Genomic DNA, 23,377 nt, shown 5'->3' with positions numbered 1-23,377 from the left:
ACCCAACAAGTGTCCTTCGAGGAGAAAGGAGAGGGAGGCCGGAGACGAGAAGAGGAGGCCACAGGGAGACAAGGGCACAGACGGGGGGAAGCAGCCACGAGCCCGGGGCACCTGGAGTCTAGGAGACTAGTACGGGGCCCCTGAGAACTGGGACGAACGTCCTCAAGCTCACCTGCACGGGCACACTTTACCCACAGGACCCCGACTGAGACCTGGTCTCCAGGAAGCCACACCACGTCATGAGCAGAAGCTCAGAAGCTCTAAAATGCAGACGCTTTATCTGCTGGCAGTCCCTTGGGTCCGTCAGGGCCCATCACGCATACAGCGCCCAACAGGCAGCGGGCTCTCAGCCTCGGCAGAAGAGGGATGGCAGATCGCAGGGGAAGACGGGCAGGGACGCTAACCAAGCCGAGAAGGTGACCAGAGGGAGGGGGTGGAAAGCCCTGCCTGGCCGCCCCGGGCAGGGGGCAGGTCCACCGATTGAAACCTGCCCCACAGAGTTCCCACGGGCAGGGGACAGGTCCACCGATTGCTGCCATCAGCTGCTAAGGCAGGAAGTCCTTGATATGTTAGCTACATCCACCAGCAAAAGAAGCAGAAACTTAAAGTTCTGAAGACTTTAAGATGAGGCGTCAAGCCCCTGGGAAACTTATGTGGACTGTAGCTCCTCCAGAAATGTTGCAACTTCCAAGTTAAAAAGGATGGTAATGTCGTCCCGTGCAGCCGCAGCCCGGGCGTGCTCCCTTCTGCAAATCCCACCCAGCCATCATATAGCTCTCCTTGAATGCTTCCAGGAACAGGGAGCTCACTACCTCCCCGGGGACCCTGTTACAAAAGTGCTATTCTTCCAACAAGTCCTCACCACCTGCTATAGTCAGGCCCCAGGAGAATCATCAGATGTAGAAAATTCAATGCCTCTTCCACTGAAGGGTCTCATCCTTCCCCCAGAAGGAAGGAGACTAGGAGCTGAGAGGTAGTGCCCACCCCTCCCCTCCACCCAGAGGACAACCCTGGAGGCACAGGAGGGGCTGCACCCACCGTCCTCACAGCGGGCTCCACTGACACCCGGAGGGCAGCGGCAGGCCCCCGTCACAGGGTCGCAGGTCCCGCCGTTCTGACAGCTGCAGGAGAAGCTGCAGTTCTTCCCGAAGGTGTCTGGGGGACAAGCTGCAGGGGACACAGAGAAGCACAAGGGTCACTGGCCCGCAGGAGGACTCGGGGCCCAGAAGCCCCTCCAGAGACACTGAGACACCCTCCTGGGGGTCGAGCCACCCAGTTCAAAAGCAATTTCCCAGAGTAGCACCCAATGGCACTCGTGCTCCCTGCCCCTGCCCACGGGCATGGCAGACATCTCTAATCAATCGCCCCATCCTCTCCCTCTGAACTCCGACACGTCCACCTTCTCAACCAGCACTTTCAGAGTGGGTCACTGGCAGACCCTCAGACACGGTCACTACGGCCCTTGAGACTACTGGGGTCGCTGGACAGGGCTTGAACAGGCCCTGGACAGAGCCTGCGAAAGCGGCTTTCAAATGTGCTTCGGCTGCCAACTTGGTGCGTGGCCTGGGGAGGCGACCTCTCCCCCTCTGGGACTCGGGCATGACTGGCCCACCCGCTCGCTGCTCTTTATGTCTTAGTTGTTGGCTTGTCGCCGGACCCCCGTCCACCGTGACATCTGTGAGGGGCAGACAGCAGGCCCTGCTAGCCCCTGGGGTCTCCCAGCGCCCAGAACAGGGCCTGGCAAGGAGCAGGAAGCCAAGAGACCCTGAATGAACGAGTGAACGAGTGAACGGATGGACCTGTGGAGCCCCTGCCCAGGGCCGGCAGGCAGGCGTAAACTGTGTGTGCTGCGCAGGTCCTGGGGCTCAGGGGCCCCGCCCACACCCTGCCCTCACAGCAGCCTCACCTTCATTGCAGATGAGCCCGGTCCAGCCGTCGGGGCAGTCACAGCCACGCAGGCTGGGGAGGCAGGTCCCCCCGTTCCTGCAGTCAGCGCAGGTCAAGCTGCAATCTGGGCCAAAGGAATCGTCCAGGCAGACTGGGGGACACAGCGGGAGAGGGGCCTCAGAGCCTGGCCCCTGGCGCTGGACCCTGCCCAGCACCAGGCCGGAGAAGGGGCACAAGGGACGTCCTCAGGCTGTGAAGGCCCCACATGGGCGAGCAGAGACGTGGGACCCAGATGGGGGACTGGGAAGGGCTCTAAGCAGAGAGCTAGTGGCCCCATCCCAGGCTCAGCCCCAGGCGCGCTGGGCAAACTGACCAAGCAGCTTGGCCTCTCTGCGCCTTGGTCCAACGAGGCCCTCACGGGAGCCCTTCCTCACACCCAAGACCGCAGGGTGGGCAGCAGCCGGGCGGAGGGGGCGCTGGTAGAGAAGCCCTGGGGACGGGCGACCTCTCACCAAACTTCTCTTGCAGTGTGTGTTCGCCCCGCGCCGCCTCCTTCTCGGCCCCGACGTGGTCATCTTGGAAGAGGTGGGGCAGCTCGTCCTGGAGCACCGCTATGTGCGGGAGGGGCTGCACCAGGGGCAGGTGGCCATCCAGGCCCACCTCGGGCATCTCCAGGGCTGGGCGGAGCACAGAGGGCCCTGAGCCCCTGCCGCCCCCCTGGCCTCCCCGGGCTTGGATTCCCTGCCCCTCAGTGCCCAGAGGCAGCTCCAGGCCTGAGCCCCACCCCAGGGCCCCTCCTCACCCGAGCCACTCCTGACCCTACTTCTCAGGACAGAGGAGGCTCCGGGCTCTGAGGCCCTGACCCATGCCACGTCTACCCCGGCTGTCCTGGCTCCCACGCTGGCCCTAGGGACCCTGAGCACAGAGCGGGTGTGGGGACAGGAGCAGCTCTCTGGCCCTCTGGACGCTGCCCTCGGTCCCAGGAACCGCGTCCGTCCTCTCACCTGGGCAGGGCAGGAGCCGACTCCAGGGCCCCTGAGTAACACCCTGCCTGGGGGCGCCTGTCTGTCCGGCCCCTCCCCCCAGCTCTGCTGCCCCCGGCCTGTCCCACGGCGAGAGGCAGGACAGAAGTGGGGTCCGTCCAGCCAGGAGGGTGGGGTCCCCATGGTGGCCAGCAGAGACTCACGGCTGCAGCCCCGGCGGTCCTCGCCCAGCAGGTAGCCATCCTCGCAGGAGCACTGAAAGGAGCCGGCCAGGTTCGTGCAGCGGTGCTCACAGCCGCCACGGCCGGAGGCGCACTCGTCCACGTCTGCGGGCACACCCAGGGCAGCTGGCGCCTGTCCTCCAGGGGTCGGGGTCTCGGGGGCCCCTCCTGCCCCGGCCCTGCCCGCTGCACAAGTGCCTGCTGGGTGATACCCAGGCCACAGCCATCCTCCTGTGCCCAGGGTCAGAGGGACAGGGTGCACTGCCTGAGGGACGCCAGGCTGGGAGCAGCCAGGGGTGCAGGCCCAGCCCGAGAAAAAGACAGTGACCTCAGGCGGGGGACGGAGTGGGCAGGTCCCCACAGCCCTGCCGATGGCAGGGGCCCAACCAGCACCCACTCCCCAGCCAACACAGCTGCCTACCGCTCACCCTCACAGCCGCAGCCATCGGCGCCAAGCTGGTAGCCGGCATAGCAGCTGCACTCGTAGCCGCCAGGGCTATTGGTGCAAACCTGCTGGCAGCACGGGGAATCGGCACAGTCATCGACATCTGCAGGGCACACACCACAGCCCGGCTGGCACCCAGGTGCCCGCCCGCGTGTGCATCCTTCCACAGCACACCAGTGTGTGAATACCTGCACACACCATATGCACACCCGCACACAACCACATGCACAGCTGCACACAACCACACACACCTGCACACAACCACACACACAGCTGCACATACCACATGCACAGCTGCACACACCACACGCACAGCTGCACATACCACACGCACACCACACGCACACCTGCACACACCACACCTGCACACACCTGCACACCACACACACAGCTGCACACACCACACGCACAGCTGCACACAACCATATGCACAGCTGCACACACACAGCTACACACAACCACACGCACACATGAACACACCACACGCACAGCTGCACACACCACACGCACACATGCACACAACCACATGCACACACCACACGCACCCTGCACACAACCCATGCACACCTGCAGGCTCCCCCACACACCTTCATACAACCCCATGCACACAACCGCACACACACCTACATGTGAGTTGCATGTACTCACACACAAGCACACGTGTCCTGGTCCTGCACACGCAGACACATGCAAGACACAGGTCACGGCCCCAGGGCCGTCCCGCCTGCTGTGGGGGCAGACTGGGGGCTGGAGGGTAGTGGGGAGTCATGCCGGAAGAAGGGTCTCCCCGTGCAGAGGGCGTGCTCGCACACCACAGTGTTTCGGGTGCTACTCCCGGCACGTGGGCATTTGACCAGGTGGCTGAGCAGAGGTGGAGGTGTGGTGGGCGCTTGGCAGGGTGGGTCGCGATGCTGCCTCTCACTAGGCCCCCTCGTACTCCTCCCGCCTCCACCCGGGGCAGGACTGGGGGGGATGGGAGGGCGCGTCCTCGTCATGGCATCAAGGCCAGGTGCAGACCCAGGGCAGCAGCAAGTCCCTGGCTTGGGGGTGGGGCGCTCGGGAGGGAGGCGGCGCGCACCAATGCACGTCCTCCGGTCCTCGTCCAGCTCGTAGCCGCGGGGGCAGGTGCACACGGGCCCTGTGCTGCTGTGGCTGCAGCTGTGGGAGCAGCCGCCGTTGTCCGCCTCGCAGCTATTCACTATCTCCATCTCGATCCCTGCGGCGAGACCCGCCACCAGGGACGTGGGACAGGGCTGGGGTGACACCCCGAGCCGGCATGGCCCTCCCGGCCCCAGCCGCTGCCACTCTGCTGGGAAACAGGCAGCACAGAGCTCCTGGGCCAGGCGGGCTCTGGAACCCTCTGTCCTCCTGGGGTCTCCCGTCCTCCTCCCACCCTCCCGGGGCCCACACGCAGCTCCCAAGCCCAGCACTGCCCTTGATTGACAAGGAATCTCTGCCCCTCGGCCAAAGCGAGCTGGCAGCCGTGGTGGGCTGGGACTGGGGAGCTGTGTTGCCCCGCAGGCCCCTCCACGCCCCGTGGTGTTACTGCCCACTGCCCACTCACGGTAGCACTGCCGGCCATCAGCACCCAGCTCGTAGCCTGCGTTGCATACACACTTAAAGGACCCATGAGTGTTGAGGCAGCCGTGGGCACACTGGGCCAGGCCTGTGGCACATTCATCCACATCTGGGTGGGAGACATGGGCGGGGTGGGGGGCTCTGGGCCACTGGCCTGAGAGACTCGGCCCCCAGGGGTGGTCTCTGCAGAGGGGTCAGGGCCCAGGGCCCCAGGGCCCTCTCCCACCTTCCCTCTGAGCACCTGTGTTTTCACCATCACACTCCAGGTGTAGAGCCGCTCTCCCTCCCAGGGCGAGGAAGGCGTGGCTGGAAGTCTGGGCTCAGGCCCCACCAGCAGCATCAGGTGAGGGGCTCTACCTCTCCGAGCCCGCAGTCTCTGAGCTGTGCATGTCCCGCCCTCGCCAAGCCTCCCCCCATCCAGGGCCGGGCACAGGAGGAGCCTTTTACTACCAGCCTCTGGGGGGCCATCTGGAGAAAGCGCACGCTGACATCGAGGGAGAGGCTACCAGCTTCTTCCCCGCAGCCACGTGGCACTGGCCTCAGGACACAAATCCCAGTGTCCCCGACAACTGCTTTGGTCCCACCCCTAAGAGTCCATGGGACGAAGCTGACCCTCAGGCCCGTCTCCCACTGCACCCTCTGAAGCCACCTCCATCCAGAGTGCCAGGACGTGCCCGTCACATTGGCAACGATGCCTAAAACGCTTTCCTGGTGGTGACACGGAACCACAAGCTTCCACACCTGCGGGCCCCGTCTCTCTGATGGCCATCCGGCAGGATGCCTGGGAAAATGACTGCTGCCTGCCCTGGACACACCGTATCGCTTCAGAGTTACGGGGGATGCGCACAGACCCCTCCCCAAGGCTGCTCGTCCAGAGCCGCCTGTGAAGGGAGGAGCAGGGACACCTGAGTCCCATGACTGGGAAACTAACAAACACCGCATAGCGGACACTCATGCAGCCGGGAGGTGGGAGTGCGTTCTAGAGGGCTGCGCCCGACCGGGCTCCGGGGTGATGCTAAATGTGCCCACTAACAACAAGCCGTAGAGACGCCTGGAAGCCGACACGGGGCCGCCACCCGGGGCACGGTGACGCTTCCTCCTCTCTCCTCCCTCACCCTTTCCTGTCTCCCTAACAAGCAGGTCCTACTTAGGTAACACGAGAAACATATAAAAATAACAAGGCAACCTGAGATCTGCCTTCCTGCCGACATGAGACTCTCGCTGGGAGCAGCTCCTTGGGTTCCTGCCCCTGCTCTCTACCCTCCACCCCCACCCTGCCCCCCAGCCCCGGAGATAAACCTGCGTCATTCCAGGTCAGCCGAGGGTGACAACAGGGGCCGCCCCACACCCACAGGCCGGTGCAGGCGGATGCAAGGAGGCGAGCCCCGCACAGCTGACCTGGACCAGCCCGAGGGCAGGGAGGGCGTCTTACCTTCACAGGCCTTGCGGTCCGCCGCCAGCCGGTATCCTGCGTGGCACTCGCAGCGGGCGAGGCCCCGGAGCGCCCGGCACGTGTGCATGCAGCCGCCGTTCTGATCCGCACACGGGTTCCTCCCTACGGTCGCAGCCAGGGGCATGGAGGCAAAGGCAAGAGATGGGGGCTCTGGCAGTTCGGGGTACCTTCTCCGGGGCCTCTTGTGAGGCCCCCACCTGGAGCTCTCACCCCTCCTGCTCTGGCCTGACGGGCTGGGCAGTGGACTCGGGGTAAGATTAGCCCCGGGCATCCCCAAACAACTGCAGAGAAGACAGCAGGGCAGCGGCCAGGCCAGCGCTGGTCAGGCCGCGGGCTCACGGCCGGCTCCCCCAGTGCCTCCTCTCCTGTCGGAACCCCCAGCCCCGGGCCCTGTGCCGCTCTGCCGTCACTGCCGGCTTCGGCCCCTCAGACCCACACTCCTGACCCAGGAGCCAAGAGGCCGGGCAGGGTCAGAGCTACTCCCTCAGCACCTGCCCTGCCCCAGTCCCCATTTCCACTTCTCAGGGGTCTCCCAGACCTGCTCCACCTTTTCCATCAGAAGAGCACCCCCTTCCATGATAGGTAGTCCTGCGACCCCAGGGCAAGGTGTCAGACGGGGCCTGGGCAGCCCCCTCCGCCCAAGGGCCAGGGTTGGGGTCCCACGTGCCCATGCCAAGCCCAAGGTGGGCCTCAGAACCGGGGGACATGCAGGATGCCCTTCCTTTTCACCCCCGTATCCCCGTCCTGAGCTTCCTGCCCCCCAAAGATGTGTGACCCCAGAGCACAGCCTGACAGGCTTCCTCCCTGGTGCCCGCAGGGGCTGGATGATGCCCCACAGCCTCTTGGCAGCCGAGGGGGTCCCTGCTGTCCCTGAGGCCCCCCTCCAGCACCAGCAGCAAGGCAGGGAGGGGCTCAGGCTGTGGGGTTCCCGGGCAGGTCTGTGGGTGCGTGCAGAACTGGGGTCCCAGTGGGAGTCCCAGCCCTGGCCCTCCCCTTCCCGCCGCCGGTGGCACTCACGGATGCAGCGCTTGCCATCCTCCTGGAGCTGGAACTCGGGCCGGCACTGGCAGCGGTGCTGGGTCACCGTGAGCTGAACACAGTTGTGTTGGCAGCCGCCATTGCCCACGGCGCAGGAGTTGATGGCTGGGGACCCGAGAGGAGCCAGGTCAGCCCAGGACGACGGCCTGGCCCCGGGCAGCCACAGAGCACCTCCTGCAGGAAGACTCCAGGCCCTTCCAAGCCCCTCCTCCTTTCTGTCCACATCCCAGAAGCAGGGGCTTTGAGAGGGCGACACTGTTCCTGTCCAGTTCGTGGGCCTGGCTTTGCTTCTCGGCCCACACACAGGACACGCAGGGCCGTGGTCCGAATCTGGATCCTCTGGGCCAGCCTGCCCCAGGACTGGGTGTAGGGAGGCATCACAGAGCAGGCCGCCCACCCCGATGGAAATCCAGCCCCACCCAGCACAGAATGCAAAACACCGGGGTCCCCTAAGAGCCAAGGCGTCCAGGGCTCAGAGTCCGAGCAGGCTGGGAGGCTCCCTGGAGGAGGTGGCAGGCCAGCAAGGGCTGGCAAAGACCCCGACATTCCACTATCTAGGTTATCAGGCCAGGCCAGAGGGGCAGGCGTGGGCCTCCGTGGACGGCCACCATGACCTGCGGGCCTGGCCCCCAGCTCCTGACGGACCAGTGCAGCTCCTGCCCACCCCAGGCCAGGCCTCACCCCCACCTGACCTCACACAGTCCCCACTCCTCCCAGCAGCTGTGGGGACAGCACTTGGTAAGGCCACAGAGCCAGGGACCTGCATCCGCTCCCAGGATGCCAGGGGTCCAGGTGTTCATGCTCAGGCCCACACAGGGCAAGGCTCTTGCAGGTCAGGCTGGCCGAGCGGGTGCCCAGGTACTGAGTGGATGGGCTGGGGCTGTGCCTGGCGGGGGGTGGGGCCACTCAGAGAGGCTGGGCACCCAGAGAGGGCACCTGGACTCTCGTGCCTCCTTCAAGTCACTGGTAGTGACCTCGTGGTCAGGGAGGGACAGGCCCCGTGCTCTGCAGCAAAGCTTTGAGAATGTGTTACTATCTGTGCCCCGGGGAGGCGCAGGCCACTGCCCAGCGGGCCTGGACCAGAGCAAACCTGAGGCCTGGTACTAAAACACTGCGACCGCCGGGGGGCAGGGCTCCACCCCCACATGCCACCTGTGCTGTCATCACAGACTGCAGGGCGCCACTGGCCTCAGGGCCCGAGTTTGGAGAGACCATTTATTGTCATGGGTTTTGGGGGCCAGGAATGGCACGCCCCGCACCACCGACGCCAGTGGGTCCGGGAGCAGCTGGACGATACGCGGAGCACGTGAGCGGCCTCAGGGCTCGGAGCAGCCCAGGCCCACGCTGTCCGCCAAAAGCAGAGCTTCCTTCAAAGCAAGTATGTTCCCCCAAAGTCAAGACACAGCACTCACGATCCTGCCGGTTCCCACATGGGGCGAGTGTGTGAGGAGCCCGTGCCCGGGTCCCCTTCCGGGGCCGAGCCAGCCCTGCTGGGGTGCGGAGGATAGCCAGGGTGGCAGTGTCGTGTGGCTGCCGCGTGTCGGGGAGGCGAGGCAGAGACACGGGTCCCAGGTGGAACGGAGGCAAACAGGGCGGCCACGTCTAACATCCCGCTCAGCCTCTGGGCCCCCTGTGCAGCCACCCACCCCCGACTCTGCTGACCCTCGAGGCCCCGCCTGCCTCTCCTGAGACAGCTCTGCTTAAGGCACCGCCATCAACTCCAGAGAGAGGCTTCCGAGCGTGGCCTGAGCCGGCCCATTCCCGGGGCCCCTTTTGTGTTCACACTAACTGCATCCCTGCTCAGAGCTCATAATAGGAATCAGAAGCCCTTCCTGGTAGCGCCGGGCAGGCACACGGAGAGAGGGGCTCAGAGCCCGGGGCAGGGCAGCCGGCTGGGCAGACACCGTGGCAGCAAGGACAACCCACAGAGCTGTGGCACGGCTGGAAAGCAGCCCTTCCAGACGGCAGAGCCCCCAGGACGGGCCCAGGGCAACCCAGCTCCGGGCCCACAGGAGCCCACGGGGGGAGAAATCCCAGGCGGGTGGGGGCTACGGAGGGGTCCGGCTCCCCATGCAGCCTCGCACCCTCCCAAGCCTGTCTCTCACTGCTCTGCTGCACGAGTCCCAACGTTCCGGACGCTCCCAAGCTGTGCACACGAGGAAGCCAAGCCCCATGCCATCACCTTGAGCATCCTGTGCCCTGGATTGCCAGGAAGCTGAACAAGGCAGTTTTTCTCGGGCGTTGGGCTGTGCAGCTCAGGAGACAGCCAGCCTCTGCGTGACCAGTGCCCAAAGCTGGGGGTGAAGCTTCCAGGCCCCTCGGGTCACTGTGAGACCCGGCCATGGAACCCACATACCACTGACCCATGCCTGGGTGGTCCCGCAAATCAGAACCAGGCTCAGACCTGAAGCAAAGCTGACAGCCCATCAGAAAATGGCAGACAAGGGGTTTCCGTAGCCCCGAAGGGAATTAATGTTTGTGTCCCCCTAAAATTCATATGTGTACTCCTAAAATTCAACCACCGATGTGGCTGTATTTGGGGGTAGGGTAATTAAGGTTAAACGAAGTCATCAGGGTGGGGCCCTGATCAAACAGCATTAGTATCCTTATAAGAAGAGACATAAGATCTCCCTCTGTCTCTGTCTCTGTCTCCGTGGCCATAGGAGGAGATGGCAGCTCTTACCAGGAACCGAACTGGCTGGCACCATGATCCAGAACTGTGAGAAAACAAACTGCTGTTGCAGAAGCCGCCCCGCCTGTGGTACTTGTCGCAGCAGCCTGAGCTGACTATTGCACCTTCACTTCCAGTTTGCAAATGCCAAGGCCAGGGGACTCGTGGGTTCTAACAGAGCTGGGCTATAACTCCACTTCAACTTCCACTTCAACTTCCCTTCCACTTCAACGAGCAGGAGTTGGTCTAGCCGGGAGCCAGCTTGAGGCACCGAGCTCTTCAAGGGGAGTGGGGCCTTTACTTGAGCAGGAAACTGGACATTCTAGAAATCCACTGTCCTACAGGGTGGAGGGCCTGCTCCATCCGTGCAAGCGGCTCTCCACTCCTGGAGGTGCAGGTGGCAGCACCCGGGACCTGGGCACGGATTCAGGGCTGGAGCCCAGCAACAGGTGCGTATGAGTGCCATGGAGGAAGCGGCAGGGGGGGCTTGGAGAGCTGACCTCTAAGGCGCCTTCGCTGGCAAGGCCCTGGTCTCCGAGCCCGGCACGCCGGCCTGCCCGAGCTGGTCAGCTGAGTGGCTGTACCTGGCAGGCCGGTGGGGTGAGGGCAAGTATGTCGGCAGCGTGCCGAGCCCACCAGCCCACTCTGCTCCAGCCGCCAACCCCAGCCAGCGGCTTCGAGGGTTTTGTAATTACTGCCCTCGACTGGCTTGGCTTCTAGGTCCCAAGAGCCTCACACCATGTGGGGTCAGCAGCCACCTGCAGCCCTTCCTTCTAGGAAGCCCTCTGCTGGCGACAGGGCCAGGACGGTGGGACAGGAAGCGGGTGGCCCCCTGGCTTGGCCAGGAGGGGAAACTCCCCTGGGCCCTGCCCACTCCTGTCCCGCTCGGCAGCCCACGGTTTGCCTACTCTGCCTGCGCGTCCTGCCCCCCGCGCCCACCCTCGGGCTGGGGCCTCCGCGCTGCACGGGGACATGGTTCACCCACAGAGTGGATGCACTGCCCTGCCCACGAGCCAGGGGCTGGCACCGTCCCACCATCACAGGCTGCCCCCCGCCAACCGCCCCTGCTCCCATCTTGCTCTCCGCTTGGTTCTGCCAAGCTCACGGACTCTAAACACCCCCCAGCCCCCGCCCGGCCGTCTGCCACTGCCCCACTTTGCCCTCACTTCCCCACTGGGCCTCTGCATCCAGCTGCGGTCTGAGCCGCTACCCCTGGCTTCCCCAGGTTGGGGTGTGACCCTCCCATCACCCATGGGCGCCGGCAACCTGCACTTCCGGGGGCCTGGTCTCAGGCACAGCCGTGCCCTCCCAGGGTGGTCCTCAGGCAGGGCTGGCCTTCCCACTCTCCATTCGGACTCAGCGGCCGCTCGGGGGCAGGGAAGACACACTCCCTTTTAGAAGCTGCAGCCTGTTCCGGGTCTGGAGGGGACTGGAAGACATTCCCAGAACTGCATCTGTGGTTTGCAGGGATGAGCTCTGCAGACGAGCCTGGCGATCTCCGCCCCTCTGCTGCCTGCGGCTTTGGCACCCACGCCGCATGCTGTCAGCAAAGCCTCCAGGGACCCAGGCGGCCTCCCCTCCGAGGAGCCAGGGAACAACGGCCTGCAAGGCCCTGTGCAGCCCCTCACTGGGAAGACCCGGGCCTGGGGGAGCGCCTGCCCCGAGGCCACATGGCGCACCTGTGGTAAAACCCCACAGGCAGGCAGGGGCGCGGAGACCCTCCCCGTGCTGTGGACCCAGTAGGGCCCACCTAACTCCAGGGGCAGGGCACTCTGGCAGGGGCAGCCAGGTCACCAGGGGGTGCGTGCTGACAGAAGAATCCTTCCCCCAGCGTCCATCCAAAAGCCCAACAGGCCTGAGGCCGAGGGGAGGAGGGGATGGGTGGAGAGCACACCTCTTCCAGGTGGCCAGCCCGGGGCATCTCACAGGACCCTCTGCTCACTGAGCCAGTGACACCACGATGGATGTGGGCAAGCAGCCACATCCGAGGCCAGGGTCCAGAAGGGACCCCTGGGCCGGAGGCTCTCTGGGCCAGACGAGGAGGGTTTCCCGGCACCAAGTGTTCAAGGACCGGGAGCAGGTCTCTGCGGGTTTGCCTGGGGCGCCCTGCAAGATGGCGCAGAAAAGCCAAAACGTCACTCCCAGACACCCGCCCAGCACTGCTCTCGGTAGCCCCATTTCCCACAGTTTGGGGAAGGAAAGGGGCCATGGTGAGAAGCAGGCTGGCCCAGCCCTGGGCCTCACTCGGCCCTGCCCTTCCCACCTCAGAGCCTGGTGGGGGGGGTGGGCAAACCCAGGAGGGCACCCTGGCGATGGAGCGCCCCAGCATGCCTGGCTGCCTCTGCTTCTTTCTCTTGGGGCCAGGCTAGCCAAGGGCAGCCAGGGCGGGATGTGAGCCACTCAGGGGCCTCGGGGCTGATGGGAAAATCCTTCCTGCAAATTCTCACTTTACAAATTGAACTTTGGGGACTTCCCTGGTGGCGCAGCGGTTAAGAATTCACCTTCCAATGCAGGGGACATGGGTTCGAGCCCTGGTCCGGGAAGATCCCACATGCCGCGGAGCAACTAGGCCCATGCGCCACAAATACTGAGCCTGCGCTCTAGAGCCCATGAGCCACAACTGCTGAGCCCACAAGCCGCAACTACTGAGGCCCGGGCGCCTAGAGCCCGTGCTCCAGAACAAGAGAAGCCACCACAATGAGAAGCCTGCGCACTGCAACTAGGAGTGGTCCCCGCTCGCCACAGCTGGAGAGGGCCCGCACGCAGCAACGAAGACCCAAAGCAGTCAAAAATAACAACAAAAAAAAATTTAGAAAAAAAAAGAATTGAACCTTTTTGTGTTTTATTTCCAGAAGATCTTTTGCAAGGGAGGGATGCAAGAAGACTGTGCACTTCCTGTCCGATTCCTGCCTCTGAGGCAACTTCGAAGAGTGTTTCAAGGCTCCCCTTATCTGTTTCAAGCACCCCCCCCCAAGCACTACCACCTTTAAAGACTTCCCAGATCCTTGGGGCCCCACGATGTGGCACCAACCTGAGAGCTCCCAGCACAGAGGACCTTCCCACCCTGTACCGAGGAAGGACTGTCAACATCCCTGCGGGCACCTTCTCTACTCCTACCCTCCAGCATCTCTATAATCCTCACTCCAAGCTCTGAAGGCGGGGCTGCCCGGGCCTGTTCCCTGCCTGCCTGCAAAGTCCCGAGAGAGCTCACCGCACCCCTCGCCTTGTCCAGAGGATCCCAGTAGGCCCCAGGGAGGGGTCCCGAGCAGCTGTGCTCCAGCTGTGCAGTCTGCCCTGCAAGCTGGCCTGTGTGGGGGAAGGGAGGGCTGGGGAGGGACACAGCTCCTACACTGACCTTCCCATAAATGTCTGCTGAGACCCTAGGATAGTCTGGGCTCAGAGGGTGCCACCGTGAACCACGGACAAGGCCACCAGCTCCTCCCCACGCCCTGCACCATGGGAGTCCTGCAGAAGTGGAGAAGGCCACACCTCCCAGAGGCAGGAAGTCCAGCAGCCTGGCAGGGGCCATGCAGTGCCCTCCACGGGCGCCCACCTGGAGCCCCTCATCCGGGATCTGAGGGGCTCGGCCGCCCTACCCACCCCAGACCAGTAGGTCAGGTGCACTGCAGCCGGGGTGGGTCCCTCGGCATCCGAAAGGGGCACATTTAGGGAGAAGGGCCGGGCGCCCTTAGGGCAAACGCTTCTTGCTCTGCCTGGGAAGAAGCCACCAGGAGACCCCTGTCCGCTCTGGAAGCTTTTCAGTAAAGCCCAGGCCCCCCACAAGGAAGGCAGCCCCCAACAGACCCAAGCGGACAAGCCCACACCACTCCCAAGAGACCTGGGGACAGCCCTGCACATGTCAGCTCCCAGGAATTCCAGATATGCGGAATTCACCAACAAGCGTGCGTGACTGTGCGTGGGTGCAGGGGATGCAGTGTACATTTCCCGCTGGGAGTTGCAGTCAAAAGAAAGAGAGTGACAGACCCAGGCCAAACACCAGCACTTCCAGCCAGGGGACGCAGGTAAGAGGCTGGTGCCCAAGGTGGGTCTCAACTGCGCCCTCTGGTGGGAGCGACCAGGAAGTGGGCGCCAGCACCCAAGAGAGCTGCAGACCTCCCGGGGCCCTGGGGCACATCAAGTGGTCTGGGTGTGCAGAGTTGGGGGTGGCAGGCAGGGAGTGCGGTGAGGTCCCAGCAGCCTCTTGACAGGCTGTGCAGGCCACGCCGGGGGCCCTGGGATCAGACCTTGAAAAGACCCTTTAAAATAAGCAAGCACCACAAATCACGACTTCTGGGGCCCCGAGCGCAGGCGCCTCCCAGGAAAGGCTCCGGGGAGGGGCTCCAGCGCCCAGGAAAGGCTCCGGGAGGGGCTCCAGCGCCCAGGAAAGGCTCCGGGGAGGGGCTCCAGCGCCCAGGAAAGGCTCCGGGAGGGGCTCCAGCACCCAGGAAAGGCTCCGGGAGGGGCTCCAGCGCAGCGAAGGGGTGGGCTGGGTTGGGGGCCAGGGGCAAGGCTGGGGAGCACCCCTCCTGCGCTTCTGGAAGCCAGCAACTCAACGCCACTCTTAGAGGCCACCATAATCCCTCCCAAAGCCCTGAAGGGCACCCTCCCCTGTGCGTGCTGTGTACCCGTTCTGGGAGCTCAGTGAAGGCCACTCTCGGGAGAACTAGGGGGGTCTAGGGAGACAGGAAGGTGTCTCAGCCCAGGCCCCTCATCAAGGAGCCAGCAGGGGAGGGGGCAGTGGGTACCACCCAGCCCACCCTGGATCAGCCTCCAGGGACACCCTTCTCCACGGAGAACCTGCCCCAGAGGAAGGGAGAATGAAGGGCACTTGGGGACCTGGGGGACCAGCAACTGGGGCTGCACCCTGCTGTATCTGTCCTGAAGAACATCACCACATTCCTGCATCTGTTTCCACTTTCCAGCCCAGAGAAACTTTACAGGGCAGCTGCCTCGCTCCCTGAGCGGCGGCCCAGACATATGAGAGTGCCTGTGCCGGGGAGGGCCCCCCAGGGCTGGCGGGCCGCCCTGCCACATAGCAGCAGGGCCTGCAGGAGGGGTGCTGCTCAGAGCCCGCCCGGGCCCGCTCGGAGCCTGCAGGGTGGAAAGAAGGGGCAGCCCCCCGTAGCCGGGGAGAGAGCTGGCCCGTGAGGGTGACCACTGGCCCAGCCCCCAGAGAATGGTCCCCACATGGCCTCCCAGACAGAGCGGCAGGCAGGGAGGGTGAGCCCTGTGCCCACGGGACCTGTGTCCAGAGCAGCCAGGAGAGGGGCGGGGGACGGCCCACAGCCAGATGCCCGGCCTCCACCCTCCACCCTCCGTCCAGTGGGCGCCAGCGTTCCCCTTCTCTCCCTGGAGCCTCCCGTGACGGCAGGGGCCCCATCGAGCACGTCCTGCACGGCAAAAAGGCCCCACAGAGGGACTGAGGGCTAACACCCCGCTTCTCGGTTACCCCTTCCCCCCCAGCCTCAGCCCCACCCCCAGGCTCCCCAAGATTGGGGTGGGGGACCTGGGCCTGGGAAGTCCAACTCTGCAGGCCAAGAGCAGCCCCATGCTGCCCCCGCCCCAGGCCGGGCCTCCCCCCCACCCAGCAGGCGCCCAGTCTCCCCAGTTGGGGGCAGCACGGCCGGACCTGTGTCCCTGCCGACGGACGACCACAGCTCCTGCTGCATAGGGCCCTGGAGAGAATGGTGGCCCAGGGGCTCCCGCCCGTCACAGAAGGCCCCCGGGGAAGTGGCCAGATTCAGCTGTGGCTACAGAGAGCGTGCAGCCCAGGTCCCAGGGCTCAGGGTCCCAGGGTCCAGCCTCCGTGGAGAGCACCGGGCCCAGGACATGCCCTTTCACCGCCTGGGCCCCAGCAACCTGGCGTGAGTGGTGCTGGCCAGGGCCCACGATGGGTGGCAAGGGCCCCTCGGCATCCCACACTCAGCAGGACGGAGGCAACTGTGACGGCGGCTGCTCTGAGCAGACAGGTCCCACGGGGCCCCACCAGGCCTCTCAGCCCAGGAGTGCAGGGGCCCCGGGCCCCTCCCAGACCTGGGCACCCCCAGAAGGGCCCGGGGATGGCTGAGGCCAGGAGCCCCGGCAGGGAGGTGGCACCGGGCCCAGGAGGCTGCAGGGGTGCTTACCCAGGCAGGTCCTGCCGTCCGCGTGGAGCCGGAAGCCGGGCTTGCACTCACAGAGGTAGGAGCCTGGCGTGTTCACACACCTGTGCTGGCAGCCGCCGTTGTGCACCTGGCACTCGTCCACGTCTGCATGGGGACACGGGGCCGGGGGTCAACAGCCAGAACCCACCCAGGCCGCCCCCTCCCCCGACTCTGCACTAGCCCCAGGGGAGCCCAGCCTGGCCCCCCTCTCTCAGGACACTGCCCCCGCCCAGGTGTTGGGACCCTCCTTCTCAGGCCACGCCCCTCACCGGCGTGCCGGAGCGGAGTGGAGACAAGGCAGGCCTGTCTCCAACGTCTGACGGCCCCTGGGAGGAAGAGCCACCACCTCTGGGGCCGGCTCTGGGGAGCAGCGGGGGTCGGCCAGACCTCGGGGGACAAGCTCAGGTCGCGGGAGGCAGATCCTAGTGCCTTTCAAGGCTGAACCCAGAGCACATGCTCTTTTCCAAACTCCAAATCCAGAAACGCTCTCAGGGCAGGACTAGCTGCTCCTCGGGGGGCCCACAAGCCCAGAAGAAGAAACTGGTAACTCGGGAGATGCCCCTGCCCAGGCCTCGGGGTGGGGGAGGCTGAGTGAGGGTAGGATGGGGGGTATGCTCTGTGTTGAACAGTGTCCCCCAAATTCATGTCCATCCACAGCCTCAGGGTGTGACCTTATCTGCAAGCAGGGTCTCTGAGACGTAATTAGTTAAGGACTGAGATAAGGTCATACTGGAGAAGGGTGGCCCCCCCATTCGGGGACACACAGGGGTCCTGGAGACACACAGGGAGACAGAGATTGGAGGGAGGTGGCCACAGCCTAGGAAGCCAGGAGCCCCCAGGAGCTGGACGAGGCAGGAGGGACCCTCCCCTGGGTTTCCGAGGGAGCACGGCCCCGCCGACACTTTGGCCTCTGACTTCCAGCTTCCGGAGCATGAGAGATAAATGTCTGTTGCTGAAGCCACCTGGTCTGTGGTATCTGTTTTGGCAGCTCCAGGAAACCAGTGCAGGTGGTCAGCCTGGGGTCCCTGTGCCAGCGACTCAGGAGGCCAGCACAGCGGACATCCCCAGGGCAGGACCGAGTGGAGGTCCCGGGCACTCCCCTTCCAAGACCCCTCACCTGCCCCTTCTGACGGCACTGCCTCAGGCCATAGGAAAGCGCTGAGCGGAAGCAGACAGGGCTGGCCCAAAGGCCCGGGGCCACCCCACTAGCTGAGCTGGAAGCTGGAGGGTGAGAAAGACCCTCCCAGGAGTGGAGGCCCAGGGGCTGCACCCCAAAGCACCGGGCCCTATGGCCTGGGCTGGGTCACCCCGGCAGGAACGCAGACATGCCAAGACCCTTCAGGCTGCCCCTCCGCCCTCCGCCCTCCCTCCAGGCCCACGTCCACCACCCTGGACCTCAGGGGAGGCCAGGCAGGAAGGCAGGAGGCAACAGGCTGCCTCAGGTACCTGTGTGCGAGGTTGACGTCAGGAGGGACCCAACTGCCCGGGAGACACGGAGACACGGAGGGAAGAGGCCGCTGCTCGGGCAGCACAGAACCGAGCGGCCCTGGGCATGGGGACACGAGCCCACGCCTGGTCCTCAGCCGGTCCACACCCCTCAGACGCCAGCCTCACCAACAGGGCAGTCAGCTTCCCAGACCAGGAAAAGGGGAGACAGACACACAGACATGCTCCGCTCCTGAGCGTCTAAGAGAAGCATCTGGGGCACCTCTGCCCTGGCAGCAGAGGCCCTGACTGCTGGCCGAGCTCGCAGGAGGCCACAGTCAGCTCCAAGTGCGGGTGGAAGATTCCACTCTGTGTGGCTCCGCTGGGAGAAAGTTTAGTGACTTCAGGGGCAGGTCTGCAGCTGTGTGGAAACCTGGCTTGTTCCCAGGGGCTGTGCGGAGCTGAGGTTCCTCTAATTCTGCTTAATAGTCCCGAGGGTCCACGCCATTTGCTGCAACTCCACTGTCCAGCTCTCACCCGCCGTCCCCACGAAACTGCCCGCCTTCGAGGCTCCCGTCCTAAAGCCCCAGCCATCCGAGCACACCTTTGAAGGGCAGCGAAGGCGGCACGGCGGCCAGGCTCCTCCTGGAGGGTCCCCAGAGCCTGCCTGCCAGGCTGTGCTTCCCACGGACAGAAATCCTGACTCCAGTCCACACCCTGAGCGTGTGCCTGGCCCTCCAGGGATGACCCAAGACGAACCCAGGAGGCCAGGGCCTCTGCTCCACGCACAAGCCACATCCACCCTGGGGAGACCCCCCAGAGTGCCCCCCGATCCCCGAGGCTGCCTCAGAGAGGAGATGAGACCAAGAGAACCCCTCCTTGGAACACGGTGACCTGAGGGGGCTTCCTCGGAACGACACCAGGATGACTGGCAGGGGGAGGGTTGAAGGCAAAGGGTTAACGGCCCTCAACAGAGCCCCGAAGAGTCTTGGGGAACAAAGGGACCCAGGCATGGGGAGAGGTCTCAGGACCCAGGGCCCTCCTGCGGGAGAGTCAGCTGGGTGACATGGAGGACAGTAGGCAGACCCACACCCGCTGGGCACGGCAGGACGGGCCATCCGAGGGGGCTCAGAAAGGAGACCCCATCCCCTCTGAGCTCAGATCCCTCTCTCTGCGACCCCTTCAAGGGTCCTTGAAAAGTAAAGTGACCGCACGGAGCACAACGCTGGGCATACAGTAGGGGCTTAGCGAGGCTCGGGGGAAGAGGCGCCACGTGTGCCGTCCAAGGGGGCGGGTCGCGGACTGAGTCGCGGTGTGTCTCGAGTGGCCTCGCCGGGCAGGCAGGTAAAGCCACAAGAGGAGGACAGAGGGGCCGTCGTTCCCAGACGTGGCCCCAGAGGCAGGCACGGAGAAGGCACACCAGCGGGGATGCTGGCTTTCAAACCGGCTCTCACTGGTCACCCCAGACACTGGCCTCAGAGAGCAGCTGACCGCAGAGGCACTGCACCCCCAAGCCCTCGGGCACCTGGCCAGGGGGCGAGCCCGCCCCGGGGGCTGTGTCCTTGAGCAGGACACATGGGGAGCCCGGCAGCCTGTGGGCCACAAAGACACCAAACTGATGGACACTCTGGGAAAGAAGGTGGGGGTTGGGCAGGGGCAGGCCGCCATCGTTAGGGCCCTTCCAGCAGCAGCCCTGACCGCTGGGCCTCTCCACAATCCCACCCACGTGACCACGCTCTTACCGTCCTCCTGCTGCGAGGACGGGACATTTAGACCCGAGAGGTGCTCCCGGGCTCTGCCTAAATCACACGGGCCAGCCCCTCGGCCCCCCAGGAGCCCTCCCCTCCCCCAAAGGTGCACCGACAGTGACAGGGACTGTGGCCAGCAGCAAGGTGGGAGGCCACGAGGCCCAGCCAGCGCTCCCCCTGTCCACGGTTTGCTGTCAGCCCGTCTGAATATCTGGACCCAGCGGGGCAGCTCAAGGCTGAAGGATCTGAGGCCTCCCCCTTCACCTCCCTGCTCATGGGCGGGCAGGGCATTTGGGCAGACGCACTCCTGCTGGGGTCCCTCCAGCTCTGAGATCGAGGCCCCTTCATAGAAATGACTTACACTCAGAAAGCAAGGCAGGACGGAGTTACCGAAAGCCTGCCGGCCCCACTCCCAAGGCGGGCCACGTGGTGGCAGAACAGAGCTGTTCTCAGCCACCTCCGATGACCCACAGCCGCTGACCCTGTGACCGTGACTGTGGTCATGCTGTGACCCGAGGAGCACAGGCTCAGCTCTTTGAGGGTGTGGGCAGCTGGATAATGGCCCCTCAAAGAGGCCCACATGCTAATCCCTGCAACCTTACACAACAAAAGGGACTTTGCAGGTGAGATGGGAGATTATCATGGAGTATCCAGGTGGGTCCAACGTCAGCACACAGGCCTTACAAGTAAGAGACAGGAAGGAAGGAGGGCCCAATGCAATGGAATACTACTCAGCCATAAAAAAAAATAATGCCATTTACAGCAACAGGGATGGACCTAGAGATTATCATACTAAGTGAAGTAAGTCAGAGAAAGACAAATACCATATGATATCACTTACATGTCGCTTCTATGTAACAGAACTTATATGTTCTGTTACAAAACAGAAACAGACACAGAAAACAAACTTATGGTTACCAAAGGGGCAGGAGTGGGGGGATAAATTAGGAGTTTGGGATTAGCAGATACACGCCCCCATATAGAAAATAGGTAAAAAACAAGGACCTACTGTAATAGCACAGGGAACTATATTCACTAGCTCGTAATAACCTATAATGAAAAGAATCTGAAAAATAATATATACATACATGTATAACCGAATCACTTTGCTGTACACCTGAAACACCGTAAATCAACTGTACTTCGGTAATAACTAAAAGCACCTACAGCCACGAAAAAGAAAAAGATGCTGCGCTGCTGGCTTTGAAGATGGAGGGCGGGGCCCCAGCCAGGGATGCAGGCGCCTCTAGAAGCTGGAAGAGGCAGGGAACAGATGCTCCCCGGAGCCTCCAGGAGGGACCAGCTCTGCCAGCACCTTCACGTTCACCCTTCTCAGACTTCTGACCTCCAGAACTGTAAGGTACCAGACCTGGGTGACTTTAAGTCACCAGGTTGGGGTACTGTGTCCCAGCAGCCATGGGAAATGAACACAGCCTCTCCAGAGTCATGGAGGCTCAGACCACCCAAGCTGGAAATCCAGGTTCCCGAAAGTCCGCTCTGCCCAGCCTGGCCTCCTGACACCCGCAGTGAGGGCCACTGTGCTCCCTGAGGGGCTGGCGGCAGTCCCCTGGGTCCCGCGATGCAGGCCTGCCCTCACCACCATGCCGCGCCGCCTCTACCTGGTGACCCCGGCAGTGGGACCGCTGTCCTGAGACCCCGGCCGAGCATTGGCCCCTTGGACTCTGAAACTACAGCAGAAAACGTACGGTCATCTGGTCTCCTTGGAGACTTCGGCCCTGCTCAGCCATCCTCTGGGCCAGTCTGTGCCATTCTCCATGCCAGAGGGCACACAGCTGGCTCTCCCGGACAGGACGGAGGGGGGCTGGCCCCCAAGGTGGCGCGGGCACCCCCAGCTGAAAGGGAGCTTGCAGGCTGTCTCCAGAGAGTCAGGGGCCGACACCCAGCCTGGGGTAAAGACGCTCCGCCCCGTGCAGCTCCCACCGGCACCGGGGCACTGTCTGAGAGCCCAGAGCTCTGAAGCCTTGAGACTACCTCTGGGCTACAGCGCTCTGGCCGGTGGGAGCAGGCAGGCCACGAGCAGGGCTATTTTAAGGAATAGCCAGGCCGGGGTTCAGCAGGACAGCCCCTGGGGTCTCACTGTTACCCTCAGCTCAGATGTGTGGCTGGGGATTTGGCGACCCGGTGACGAGGACTGTGGCACACACTGGCACGCAGGGACACATCACTGTACAGACACAGGGCCGGCTCCCCTGGGAGCCCGCTGGGACTTTCGGTGTCTGCTGAGCCGGGTGATGGTGACAGGGCCTCGGGGAGCCCATCATGACGCTGCTGGGAACCCAGGAGACCACCTGCCCCTGCGGAGACCACCCCAAGTAAGCCCCTTCTGATATCTCAGCCACACTTACAGGAAAATCTAAGCCCCCTGGGATCCTGCCAGAAAGCGCCCCTCGGTGGTTACCAAGTTCGGAGTCCTGCTTCCCCCCAAACGTGCCGCAAGGTCCTCACCCCGGAGAGCGCATCCCATTATCCGCAGGCCCTTCTCCCGGTCCCTCCACGAGCCCAAGCAGTTCTCAGAACAGAGTGGGGGCTCCCGGCTCCCAAAGCCCAGCCCTGCCCAGCCCCACCCAGCACCAGGCCCTTGGATGTCACACAGTTTCACAGCATTTAGTGCCACCAGTGGTGGAGTGACTGTCGCTTTGCCTGAGCCGCCCAGTGGGAGGATTGCTTCCCCTGTGGGGATGGGGTCTGGGCCCCTGCTGGCCGAGTGACAAAGCTAGGGGAAGCAGGGGTCTTTGTCACAGTCCAGCCCTGCAGCTCAGTGACCTGTGTGTCCTCTGGTAGAGAGTGGCACAGACTGGCCCAGAGGACAGCTGAGCGGGGCTGACATCTCCAAGGAGACCAGATGCCCCGTACAGAGCCACACTCAGGGGCCAGTGAGGGCCTGGAGGGGAGCCCAATCCTGGCCCCGCTTTTCTTTAAAAGAGCCCCGCTCTGGACCTGCCTGGTCCTGCTGGCCAGATGGCCGTGGCCCAGGTACAGTCCTGAGGCTTCAGAGCCCCGGCGCAGGTACCTGGTGTGGTGGCCAGGCCTCAGGCTGCACGGGGAGACGCAGCCTTGCCCCAAGCTGGGTGTCCTTCAGAGCATCTCAAGTGATGACTCACTGCACACCACACCCCCCCTCGCATCTGAGGTTGCCAGACTGCAACCTCCATGGACCCCATGGACACTCCCAGGAGCTCCTGCAGGAGGCTGGCCCAGCATGGGTACCAGATCTGAACTGCAGGGAGAGGCAGGATGGACCAGGACAGGGGTGCAGCCGCTTCCCGTGGGCTGCTGACCCTGCATGCTCCCAGCTGACCCTGCAGCCCACTGGGCTGACCATGCTCCCAAGCCTTGGGGTGAGGTGACAGGAGGTCACCTGCCACACCCACACACACTCCCCCAAGGGGCCTAGGCTCTGAGCACCCTGGAAAGGGAAACCCAAGGGCCTCTCTCTTGAGCCTACCCTACTCTCCTGCTTAACCCCCAGAGCTGCCAGCGCCATGGGGGAGTGCAGCCCCTGTGCCCACCAGCAAAGGCAGGGAGATGTTTCTCCTCCCTCTGGTCAAGAGACCGATCTGCTGTCAGCTGCCCCCGCAGCCAGGCCAGAGAGGGGACAGGAATGTCGGAAGACTCAGGACACAGGGGGCCCTGTCCCAGCCCCATTCCCTCCAGCCGCGCTGTCAGCCGCCCCGGGGCGCAAACTTTAAAGAGGAAACAAAAGCAGTGCCCTGGGATCAGAGCGGGTCCCGCCCGCCCGCGCAGAGCCCGCCGCGCCCACCTGG

General features: G+C 64.0%; 1 protein-coding gene across 1 annotated transcript in view; it reads right to left on the bottom strand.

Annotated features, from left to right (window-relative positions):
• Positions 1-23,377, bottom strand: part of MEGF6 (multiple EGF like domains 6) — a gene marked incomplete at both ends in the record, with an annotated part of 97,872 nt that overhangs the window by 14,740 nt on the left and 59,755 nt on the right. Inside the window, 10 exon segments of the mRNA XM_082860327.1 lie at positions 1,039-1,167; positions 1,907-2,038; positions 2,400-2,564; positions 3,074-3,196; positions 3,520-3,639; positions 4,615-4,752; positions 5,101-5,223; positions 6,547-6,669; positions 7,585-7,710; positions 16,402-16,524. Coding sequence (XP_082716453.1) covers positions 1,039-1,167; positions 1,907-2,038; positions 2,400-2,564; positions 3,074-3,196; positions 3,520-3,639; positions 4,615-4,752; positions 5,101-5,223; positions 6,547-6,669; positions 7,585-7,710; positions 16,402-16,524 — 1,302 coding nt within the window.

The sequence above is a fragment of the Leucopleurus acutus genome (genome assembly GCF_964270905.1).
Source record: "Leucopleurus acutus genome assembly, chromosome: 2".
NCBI lineage: Eukaryota > Metazoa > Chordata > Mammalia > Artiodactyla > Delphinidae > Leucopleurus > Leucopleurus acutus.
The sequence above is the reverse complement of the archived record's forward strand: the minus strand, read 5'-3'. Positions and strand labels throughout refer to the sequence as shown.